General features: G+C 46.3%; 1 protein-coding gene across 2 annotated transcripts in view; it reads right to left on the bottom strand.

The window, feature by feature from the left end:
• The window catches only part of VPS26C (VPS26 endosomal protein sorting factor C), a 130,014-nt gene extending 118,681 nt beyond the window's left edge, over positions 1-11,333 (bottom strand). For both annotated transcript variants that reach the window (XM_087861797.1, XM_045813485.2), the window contains exon 1: positions 11,176-11,333. In XM_087861797.1, coding sequence (XP_087717923.1) covers positions 11,176-11,232 — 57 coding nt within the window. In that variant the 5' untranslated portion in view covers positions 11,233-11,333. The remainder of the gene's footprint in view (positions 1-11,175) is intronic.
• Between the last annotated feature and the right edge of the window lie 1,129 nt (positions 11,334-12,462).

Raw genomic sequence — 12,462 nt, forward strand, 5'->3', positions numbered from 1 at the left:
CTCACGTGCGAAAGAGAACAGATCACCGAGTCCAAGGCAGAGCCTGAGCCCAGGAGGAGAGGGCCAGAGGTGAGTGGAGCAGGGCCCACAGGGCTGCTGCTGACAGGCCAGAGAGGGACGAGAGAGCACAGGGCCGACCATGCTCCCCAGCACAGCAGTGGCCCCTGCTCCAGGCGGCCCAGTGGCGCACGGGCACCCTGCCCATGGCAACCCCAGGACCACGCTGTGGGAGGCTGGGAATGTCAACTGCTAATTCTTGGGTGTGCTTATGGAGCAGTGAAGGAGGGGGAATGTTACTTCTCATTTGATACTCCTTCCTATTACTTGAATTTTCTTAGCAAGGGAAAACATTTAAGTTTTTTAAATTTACAGAACAAATCTGAAAAGTATGGTCAGATTTAACACTACTAGATCTTTTTCAAATTAAAAAAAGGTATTTTTTATCCGATTATTATTGAAGATAGGAATATCTGCCCTTTTATGCCTTACTTTTCTTTGATGGGACTTCTGTTCTCTTCCCAAAGATGGTGGCTTGGGTTTTAGAGTAATGGTCTTAAATGATCTTTCCTTTTTTTTTTTTTTTTTTAAGATTTTATTTATTTGAGAGAGAGAGAGAGGGCATGAGCAAGGGGGAGGGGTAGAGGGAGAGGGAGAAGCAGAGTCCCCACGGAGCAGGGAGCCTGACAAGGGACTCTATCCCAGGACCCTGGGATCATGACTGGAGCTGAAGGCAGAAGCTTAACCAACTGAGCCACCCAGGTGCCCTTAAATGATCTTTTCTGATAAAACAAAGGGCAGACCAATTTTTGGCTGCCATGATGCCAGGTGTGTGACAGAAAACCATAAGCACAGAGAAGAACGTCAGCACAGAGGACACGCTGGTGGGGATGAATGGAACCCAGCCATCATTAGAAAGCACATGTGCCAACATCATACACCAGGAGATCCTGCCCAACAGCCAGGACAGCTGGTGTGAGCCCTCGGTTGCTCAGAGGCACCCTCTTTCGGAGCATCAGCATCCGGGGTCAGAAGAGCATGATCAGGTACAAGCTACTAGCAAGAATCCAAGGCTACCGACCATCTCACACTGCCCTTTCCAGGGTAAGGAGACCAACAGTGAGGGTGGCCAGAACCCACCAGCTTCTGCACAGACTCCCGGCCCAAGAACCCCAGGCGAGCAGGTTGTCAAGGAGGAAAGTGGCAGAAGATGAACCAACAATGGTGGGTCTGTAATCTAGGTGGAGTAGGGGGCTATCTTTTTTTTTATTTAAATCCTCCAGTGAATAAGCAAAATATTTTCAGCCGGGTTGCATGTAATGCATTATATCTGAAAGTTAATAAAGCTTTTAAGTTTTGGCATAAGACAAAATAAAATGGGATGGTACAAAAAACTTCAACCTTGTTGGCTCTGGCCGGTCGCTACATCGTACAACCAGTACTTTTCAAACTGTGAGCCACTGGGCCCCAGGCCTGTCCAGACCCCTCAGCAGCCACTTTGGGATTTGAGGATGAGTTGGGGAAAACAGAGGGGGAATCACTTCAAATGGAAAAGTTCTGATTTTATATGCTTATAAAACAAACCATCTTAATAGTTATTATAAAAATTGATATATTAGAATTCTGTATCAGATTTCATTTAATAAAAGAGTTTCACTGCTTCAATTTTTTTTGGAAAATCTTCATCCTAAACAACGTTGTTCATCTTCTTGAGCTGTTTATAAGGAAACACTCACTTTAGTTTTCGAGATGAAAGGTAACATGCATTTTCCATCACCTGGAGAAAGGCACCATCGCTCTGAGCCTGACTTTTCTTTTACCTGTGACTGAGAAAGTAGACTTTCTCTTCAATATAGACAATAAAAGACCAAGACAGTCTTTTTAAGAGTTGCTCGCTGTATAAATGAGTCCAGAAAGTCTTGTGTGCAGGTAGAAGACAGTAACTGAAACTGATAGGAATTTTTCACTTCGCAAAAGTATTTTTACAAAAGTTGGCTCTTTAACTGTTTGTGTTTGTATGGAAAGCATCTGAAAGGACCCAGAACCCCATGGCCACCCAACACACCCAACATCACCCAACACACCACAGAGCCCAACACCCTGGATCTCCCACCACACGTGGGATCCTGGTGGCTCTGAAGCAAGCCACCATATTAATTGCCAGCTCCTTAAACTCTCCATCCCCAGAGAGGGCAAAGTTTACTTCTGAGCTTAGAGAACACTGAGCTTTTCTTTGTTAATAATGCTCTTCTGAAAATTCCACATCTTCGTCTGCTCCTGGGGAGGGGAAACAGGTCAGCCCACCTGCCCAATGGCTAATGAGTGACTGTTTTCTGAACAAAAGTTGAAGCCAAGAAACGAAGCAGGGGTGGAGGCGAGGTCATAGATCTGTCTACTAAAAGAATTCCATTTATGTATCACGACTACTTGATTAAGAACATTGAATGAGAGGAAGAGATATTCAGAGCTGGGGGTTAAAAACTCCCAAAGTGTAGCTAAAACGAAAATGGAAAGCAAATGGAAAACTGACTTGAACTTACGACTTTTCCAGAACACGACTGTGTTAAGAGGGCAAAGAACAAGCAGGGTGAGCAGAGGTGCAGGAAGAGCAATGGAAGCAGGAGGGGGCCAAGGACAGGGGGAAGGGACAGCCAGGGAATCAGGTCAGCTCGGCCCAAAGCTGAGGGAGGGAGTGGTGATTGGTGCATAGTTCACAGGAGCAGAACCAGGCACGGGGGAGGTAAGGGAGGCACAGCAGGAACCATCTGTAGGGAGGGTTAGCACAACTGAAGTGTGTAGAATAGACCAGCAGGGCTCTGCCAACTCAGGTTGGGGCAGTAATGGAGAGGGACTCAAAAGGCGGAACAAGAGAGAAGAGAGGTGCCATCTCCCCAAAACCTGCCCGTGCCACTGGCTCTCCAGACTGTGAGCAGCAGTGCTGGGAGGTCAGCGCTGGGGGACATCCCCCACTGAAAGCAGGGCAGGGCAAAGATGCAGGCTGAGCCCTCGGGGAGGGTGTGGCTGGCTCCACAGGCTGATTCAGGATGCTGCAAGGTCGGGAGGTCCAGACTGAGAACTCAAGGTCAGGAGGTTCCAAATGGGGACTAGCATCAAGAGAAGGCAGAGGAAACCCAACAGCCCTGCTAGCGTCATAGCAGCCTGCTGGGAGTCAAGGGTCCCCCTGCTGCAGAGTCTAGAAACCCACACGCCCACAGCGGTCAGGCAGGCATTACTAATGCTCAGGCCAGTACAAAATGTGCTGTCACAAACACTAAAAGGAGAACTACATGAATCATTTTACTGCACCCAGTTTTCAAACAGGCTTGGGTAATTCTGAAAATGCCTCTCGTGCATTGCATCAGGGTTAGATTATGATTTAGAAAACAGGCCTTTTCAGGAGCATTTGATTATTCAAGAGAGAAGAGACCGACTCAAAGTTTAGATGACAGCGATTCTTAAAAGGTGCATAGCTCCCCCAAATTATCCTGGGATCCCTCCTGGCTCATTTTTGTACCCTAAGTATTGCAACAGCACTCACCAGGACTGACCATTCATGTATCAAGAATCCAGTGGTACAAAGCACGATAGTTACACTTTTTTTCCATATCACTCTAGTTTTGTAATTTTTCTTCATAACATATAGGATTTTTCCTCTTTAATTTTTTAAAAGATTTTATTTATTTATTTGAGAGAGAGAGAGAGAGGGAATACGAGTGGGGGGACGGGCAGCGCAAGAGGGAAAAGCAGACTCCCCGCTGAGCAGGGAGCCCCACGTGGGGCTGGATCCCAGGACCCTGGGATCATGTCCTGAGCTGAAGGCAGATGCTTAACCGACTGAGCCACCCAAGCACCTCTCTTCTTTAATTTTTTAACAGGAAATTACATGCAAACCAAATAAGACAAAATGGCAATCTAGAGGTTCTTGTGGTAACAGTAACCAGCCCGCTGTGCACAGGTCCCTTATCACTGTAACTGGCTATGCTGGATAGCAAAACTCTTACTTACGGTTTTCACAACCACAATATTTAACGGTGTCACTTTCATGAGTACATGTGCCAGGATTTTAGAATGTAAAACGTTCTGAATTTGTAAAAACAAATGAATCATATTTACATTACAAAAAGATTTACTGTAGGGTTGTTTCAACCAATAAGCTCGCTGACGCACTGAAAACATCACATAATTGACGATGCAGTTGAGTCAAACTTTTTGATCAGGAACACCTCTCCTGCACGTGCAGGAAGCATACAGGCATACCCAAACCACACTCAGCTCTCAGTGCCCAAACCCGCTGTGCTCCCTATCGGGGCTCCCAGGGCACTGGTCCTCCCTCCTCCAAGTCCACCGTGGACAGACATCTGACAATCTGAGAAGCATCTGATACGCACTTCCTTGGATGCCACTTGGACGGTGTGATAATCCCCAGATCCACATTGTGGTAGACACAGCAATTCTGTATGAATAGACATTACGGAAAAGCATACTGATACCAAGACCCACCATGTGAGCCCCTGCTAAGGGTCAGAACCTATAACAAAATGTCTTAAAACATTATCTCATTTAATCTCACCACAAAAGCTATGAGCAGGCATTAGCTCCATCCTCCAGATGACAAAAATTAAGACCTGGAGAAGGCATACAGAAGTGTGATTTCAAATATTTACTCTTCTCAGTGCCCTTAGCATGTCACTGAGTTCTCTGATCCTGTCTTCTGAACCATAAAATGGGGGGATTCTTCAGTGTTAGTAGGGATAAAAGCAGTCTGTGAGTTGGAAAGGGCCATACTAGTATATGTTTTTATAAAACAATATTAGTTAAGTGCTCTCATGGGATATTAAAACATTCATTAGAAATATGGAATTGGGTAATTTTATCACATATTCCTGATGATCTTGTACCGTACATGGGGCTTTGGAAACACAAGTCAAGTTTCTGGACTCAAAGAGAAGGATTCTCAAGGTGGAATGGCAAGGATGCTTCAAGCTCTGAGGAAGGTCTACTTGCTGTGAGCTGTGTAAATTGCGATGAACACACCAGGGAATCAAATACTATTATTTTCTATTTCTGAATTTGAAGAGAATCACACTGACAGGAATTTGGAAGTCCCCATTCCCATATTTATTTGACTCATTCTCTTAAAAATGATTGTCCTAGAGCAAATAAAAGTAATGGGGGGAGTGTAGTTCTGGGGCAATGCTAAAATAAGAATCTTACCAACATCTGTCTGGAATTTATGCCTAGAATATTATTTGTAATTACAAAGGAAAATCTATAGTATACCTGTAAGACCTAGCTTTCCCTTTCTGATCAATGGATTTATAAAACTATTAGCTTTATGAATTTTGTTTAAATGTTTTAAGGTTTCAACTATCATTTAATAAAGTTTTTGAGTGGGCCTATTGAGTGGGCAGGTACTGACAGGCCCAGGTATATGAATATAAACAAAACAGCATTTTAGTTAGGCAGACACAAAGAACAAATTACTTACAAGTTTAATCAATGCAATGACACAGGAATATATAAAATGTGTTGCTAATGTATTACAGGTTACGCCACTTACTAAATTACTGAAAACTTTCCGTGATATTCAGTCTTTTCCTGACCACTGGACTCAACACTTCTCTGCTCAACCGTGACCTCATACTCCAGTTCAAGGTACTCTTCTTATAAGGAATTTTTCTAACATTTAAATTTAAATATAAGAATTATTTTAAGTCTATGGCTGAGAGTTATTTTTAAGATTTATCTTTGAGAGAGAGCGTGCATGAGAGAGCGAGTGCACAAGCTGGGGGAGGGGCGGAGGGACAGGGACAGGCAGACTCCCCGCTGAGCAGGGACCCTGACGTGGGGCTCAATTCCCACGACCCTGAGATCATGACCTGACCTGAAATCAAGAGTCAGTGGCTTAACCAACTGAGCCACCCAGGTGCCCGAGAGTTGTTTTTATAACAGAAATGAAATGAAAACAAACAATTCTAAACAATTCATGTGTCAAACAAAAAACCATAATGGAAATTGGAAGATATTTTGGTACAATGATAAAAATGCCACAAATCACATCTCACGAGATGGGGCAGTAGAGTGTTATGCTGGGGTCTTCCCATGTCCAGAGCGTGGGGTTACTGCGTCAGGTGGCCTCAGCTGGGTCCTTCGGAGCAGCCACTTCAGGCAGCATGGAGGCAGAGTGGTTCTACTTCTCTCCCTGGAGCTCCTGGCCATGCCCGTCTCTGGCAGGAGCTGGGTGGGGTTACGTGGGTGTCCGCTTTACAGAAACTCCAGCCAACCGACTAAAACCAAAAGGCCAGCCAGATGCGACTAAAGCAGTCCTTAGAGGGCAATGTCTGCATTTTTAAGAGGAGGCTACAATTTAAGAAGCTACGCAGCCAACTTAGGAAGGTAAAACACAACAACTGGAAAAGAGCTGAATAAATTCAAGGAAAAGAGAAGAAATACCTGGAAAGATGATAAAGTGAAATCCCTTTAAAAAACAGCTGCCAAGTGAGATTCTAGAAGTAACTGGAAAAGCCTGGGAAACAGAGGAAAGGAGACCTTTCACTGGACCCGGACTGCTGTGCAAATGTCTGCGAGTTCTGGTTCACTCTGCCGCCCTGTCTGCTCCTCCTGCTGGGAATGAACCGGAGCATCCGTGGTCTCCGGTGGGAGGGGGACCCCGGCCTGGCACTTACACTTCAAAACTTAGGTTCAAGCACCACCACCTCAGTGAGGCTCCAGAAGACCCTATCTTCCCCCCACAAAATGGTGATGCCCTGCTTTGCGCTCATCAGATCCCACAGATGCTCCTACTCGAACGCTTTATCACCTTTTGTTTATGTATTCACCTGTCTCTACGACCTGCAAGCCTCATGAGATCAACAGACACTGCCTGAGGAAATCTGTTTGGATTTAATAGAAACCTAAAAACAAACAAACAAACAAAACCACCAACCTAATAAAAGGATGAGACTGACAGGTGTCCAAGATAAAGATACACCATTAAGCAGAAAGAATAAGTTGTGCGTGCGCGTGTGTGTGTGCGTGTGTGTGCGTGCACACGTACACCACTCCTCATAGGAAACGCCTGGAGTAGTACATGAAGCAGACACCTCCAGGGACAGAAAAGGAGTAAAGAGGAGGAAGAACTTACCGTTCACTTTCCAGCCTCCTATAAAATGTTAAGTCGTTCACATGGCATGTATTACATTTTTATTTCTTAAAATGATTCAACAGTGATTTTTTTTTAAAGTCCATCATTTTGTCAGGAAGCATTTTTTTTTTCTTGGAAAAAACCCAAATGCCAATTTCAAACCCAAGTATAACTTAGGTTCTCTGGTATCCACAGAATGAAAGCCATTTTCAAATGCTTTCATGACAACTAAAACACTGAAAAGCACAGAAACAGAATCAGTACATTTTCCGAGAAGTCATAGTTTTTTATTTTTTAATTTTTAAAAGAGATTTTATTTATTTATTTGTCAGAGAGAGAGCATGTGAGCGCACAAGCAGGGGGAGCGGCAGGCAGTGGTAGAAGCAGGCTCCCCACTGAGCAGGGAGCCTGATGCAGGACTCAACCCCGGGACCCTGGGATCATGACCTGAGCGGAAGGCAGATGCTTAACTGACTGAGCCACCCAGGCATCCCAAGAAGACTGCTTTATGTGGCTACACAGGCAAAAATGGGCTTTGTGTGACCGACACTCACTTATGACCTAAAGATCAGGTAGGTGGCAGCCACGTCAAACAAACTATGACAGTTGCAGGTATCCGCTGAGAAGTCAGATCCTTAGTAACTGAACCTTTACCAGTGCTGTTGAGATGTACAGAGAACATCAAAAACTTGTATTAGTTCCACTTGCAGCCAGTAAGAGTGGGGAGAATGGGAAAGAGAGGCCACCCCTTGCACAATCATGGTACAAACTATGCTTGAAACACGCACCAACCACAGGGTCCGAGACCATCAACCGGCCAGCTAGGTCCTGCCACCTGGAGCTTAGGAAGCAGCCAGGGCAGTGCTGGCCACCTACTCCACCTATCCTGAACCACAGATCACAGAGTCTAACACCTCAGTCATAGGCACATAGGTCCAAATATATACTTTTGTTGATTGTTTGGACTTACTGGTCTAGTAACTTTTTTTTTTCCTTTGGCTCCTAAAAAATATATAACAACCCTCTGTTTAGGAGAAGTTACCCTGATTTTTCTTTTTCTTTTTTTTTAAAGATTTTTATTTATTTATTTGATAGAGAGACAGCCAGCGAAAGAGGGAACACAAGCAGGGGGAGTGGGAGAGGAAGACACAGGCTCCCAGTGGAGCAGGGAGCCCGATGTGGGCCTCGATCCCAGGACCCTGGAATCACACCCTGAGCCGAAGGCAGACACTTAACGACTGAGTCACCCAGGCGCCCCTTCCTGATTTTTCTTTTATAATCGCTGTATAAGGTCCCCCAACACAAGATTAAGAAACATTGCCGTAAGCCAGCCATGGCAGCAGATTCTGTTCCCATTAATGGCACCAAGGGATGCGCACTGGTTGCGCAAAGCCGATGCCCCCTTCGGCTCTCCCAACCACAAGGACTTTCGGCTGGGTCAACTTTACCATTTCAGTTCTTGCAGCTTTTCTAAATGTACTTTTCCTTACTTGCACCATTATTTAAAACCACAGAAAATATCTCAGCTGGAACAACATCTCTGAATGGAACGTGTTGACTTTTCAATGAAATAGTAATTATTAAAGCAAAATGTATATAGTACCCTATCACTGCCTCCCCCAAATTTTATTGTGAATATCCAAGCTACAGAAAAGTTATGAGAATACAAAGTAGAAAGGAAGCTGGAGCCCTCACACACTGCTGGTGGAATTTACAACAGTGCAGGTGCTTTGGCAAACAGTTTGGTGGGCCTTCAAAAAGTTAAACATGGTGGGGTGCCTGGGTGGCTCTGACTCTTGATTTGGGCTCAGGTTATGATCTCAGGGTCATAAGACAGAGCCCCTCGTCAGGCTCCCTACTGGGCATGGAGCCTGCTTAAGATTCTCTCTCTCCCTTTGACCTCCCCAACGCTCCAGCTCATGCATGTGCTGGCTCTCTAAAAAAAAAAAAAAAAAAAAAAAATTAAACATAAAAGTATCATATCACCCAGCAATTCCACTCCTCTGTATATACCCAAGAGAAATGAAAACATATGTTCACAAAAAAACTTGTACTAGAAAGTTCATTGTAGCATTATTCATAAAAGTCAAAAAGTGAAAACCCAAATAAATGTCCATCAACAAGTGAGTGGGTAAATAAAAGATGGTCTAGCCATACAATGGAATATTACTCAGCCATAAAAAGGAACCAGGAACTGATAGATGCTACAGGTATGAACACTGAAAACATTATGCTAAACGAAGGAAGCCAGTCACAAAAGACCACATATATGACTTTTCCAGAATAGGCAAATCCATGGAGACAGAAAGCAGATCTGTGACTGCCAGGGACTGAAAGGTAGGGAGGATGAGGAATATCTGCTAATAGGTACAAGGTTTCTTTTGGGGTGGATCAAAATGTTCTAAAATTAGACGGTAGTGATTATTTGAGCAACTCTGTGAATATATTAAAACCACTGAATTTTACATCTTAAATGGGTAAATTTTATGGTATCTGAATTACATCTCAACAAAACTTACTAAAAATGAATACAAAGTGGACTCATACAGCTTTCAGTTAGAGTCGTCAATTATTAACACTTTGCCCTACTTGCTCTCTCTTCTCACATGCACACACACACACAATCTGTGCTTGAACTAGTCAAAATTTAGTTATTGCCATACTTTACTCCTGAATACTTCAGTATGTGGAGTATTCTCCTACATAGCCAAAACACAAATATCACACTGGGAAATTTAACACCAATACAAAGCTATTATTTAATATATAGTCCATACTCAAATTTATTTATCAAAAATTATGCACTGTATTTGGTTGTCATATCCCTTTAGTTTCGTTTAATCTAGAAAAACTCCCTTTTTTTATGACATTCACATTTTTTAAGAATGCAGGCCAGTTATTTCAGAGTGTTCCTCAACCGGGACACGCCTGATTGTTTCCTTATGAATTGATCTAAGTTGAACCTTTTTGGTAGGAATACTACATATAAGATTTGTTCCCATCAGGCCAGACCCTCTATGATCATGCCAGAACATAATGTCAGTAGTATCATTAGTGGTGATAGTGAGGTGATGCCAACTGTTGATCGTGGAAAGACTAGTGATGACCTGATTCCTCCACTATGAAGGTAGCTTTTCCCCTCTGAAATTAATAATTTGGGAGGTGATCATTTGAGTCTGTGTAAGTATCAGGTTTCCCTAGTAGTGTTGCACTCAAAAGGGTTTAGCATCTGTTCATGATCTTTGCCTGGTATTCCATCTTTTCTGAGACTGCTCTGCATTTATGGGACCAACCACTACTCTCAATTTTATTCCACAGTGTGAGCTAGCTGTGATTTCAACACTGGCTGCACATTACAATCAATGGTATCTCTGGGAGTGGGACCTGGGCAATCATACTTTAAAATTCCCAGGGTGACTGATTCTGATGTAGAGTAGGGTTGAGCTACAGGAACCTTGCATCATCCACGCTTTGCAAATAAGGAAACTGAGGCCAGAGGAGGTTAAATGATTGGCGAGTGGCACAAAACTTGTTAATGCCGTCATTAAGATTTTAATTTTTTTGTACTTGCATTTTAATATGCCATGACTTTTGTACATCACTCAAAGAATAAAAAAATGAGTAACTTCTGCATGGTGTTGGACCTGACCGGGCCCCGAAGTGCGTATTTCTGTCTTCAAGGCGAATTCTACCTTTCATTCGTTAAGACCTCTGCAGTCACGTCGGGAGTGAGGGAACGGGGCATGTGGACACGAAGCTCCTCCACCCTCAATGGACAGCTCAAGCTCTGTACCCAAGGCCAAGCGGATGTTCAAAGGGCCAGACGGTGAACACTGCAGCTAAGGCGCCGGCCCCTCGGCCCGCACGCCCGAGGACGTGGCGGGGACTCCGCCCGGGGTCCCTCGTAGGGCTCGGGCCGCGCGAGGGGCACACCTGGCGGGACGCACCTGGCGGATCTGCCCAGCCCAGGGACACCCAGAAGTGTGCGGGGCCCTGCAGACGACGGAACCTGTAGGCCAGCCCACCCTACTTACCCCGGCGTGATAAACCTTGTTCGCTCTCTTAATCTTAATGTCCAGGGAGGTCCCCATTTCGATTACTCCGCTGAGGGTGCGACTTCCTGCCGCGCGTGACCCGAGGGGAAGGCGAGTTGCCCCGCCCCTCCAAGCCGCGCCCCGCCCCCTTCTCCTCGCCGCCCGCAGTCCTTTCAGGAGACAACACTCCCAATTCCGGATCGACTCCCCAGCCTTCCTTTTTCCGGTGCAGGGGCGGGTCTTAGCGCAGGCCGAGGCGCTATCACTCTTTGCCCCGCCCTGCCGGGCGTAAGGGGCGGGACAATGCCGGCCCCACCCTTTCCGTAAAGACTGTCTTAACACCGGAAATACCCCCCTCTTCTTTACTGGAGCGGGGGAGGGGGGAGCGGGAGGGGGGAAATGGTTCTGTCCCGGCGTGCCCCGCGGTTGGGGGCGGTGCCGAGGCCGTGTCGCGGGCCCTGTCTGTGCCGGGAAGGTGAGGCTCCCGTCAGGCTGTGCGGCGCTCAGGGGCTGCGCTAAGGAGTTGGCATCAAGGCCGTGATAGTTGGGGACCGCGTTCCCGCCCCAGTCTCCTTCCTCTCGTCATCTCTACTCCTCCCCCAGTCTCTCCCGGGGGCTCTGAGGACCGGCGTCCTCAGCGCTGCGTCCACTTCCCGCGGCCCCGCGCTCCCGGCCCGCAAGGCGCCGATTGGCGAGCGGCCCAACTGGCCCGCCTCCGCCTGTGCCGCCGGGCCGGGGGCCAAGGTCTCGGGGAGCGCCGGATGACCGCGCCCCGCTACGAGCCGCGGCGCTGGGTCCCCGCAGCCCGGCCGCGCGGGACCGCGGGGGCTTGTGGGTACTCCTCCGGCGCGCGCCCTGGAACGGGGTGCTGAATATTCATGTCGGTGCGCAGAATGCGGGAAGGCGCGGCCCGCAGGCCCTGGGTCCCGAAGGCGCGAGGACGTGAGAACCTCGGAGCCGGAGCGGACCTGCCGGGACTCCTTTTTATTCCCGGCGGGAGCCGACTGAACCAAACACGAGACAGATTGGTTTGGGGGGAGAGTTGCCTCCAGGCCCGGCAGCAATACAGCGTTAGGCAACACACTGCTTTGACTGAAATAAAATTCCTTGTAGAAGTTTTAAACCAGGACTTTTCCAATAAGCAGAAAGGTAACATTTCGTTATTTTGGTAACTGGCAGTGCGGTGAAAAAGTGCTTTTTGTTTTTAAATTTCTTAGTTTTGATGTCTGTTTTTTAAAGTGCGTTACTTTTAGGATTACATTAGAAATTTTCTGTACAACAATTTCA

Source organism: Ursus americanus, chromosome 4, assembly GCF_024610735.1.
Source record: "Ursus americanus isolate L20-20 chromosome 4, mUrsAme1.1.p, whole genome shotgun sequence".
NCBI lineage: Eukaryota > Metazoa > Chordata > Mammalia > Carnivora > Ursidae > Ursus > Ursus americanus.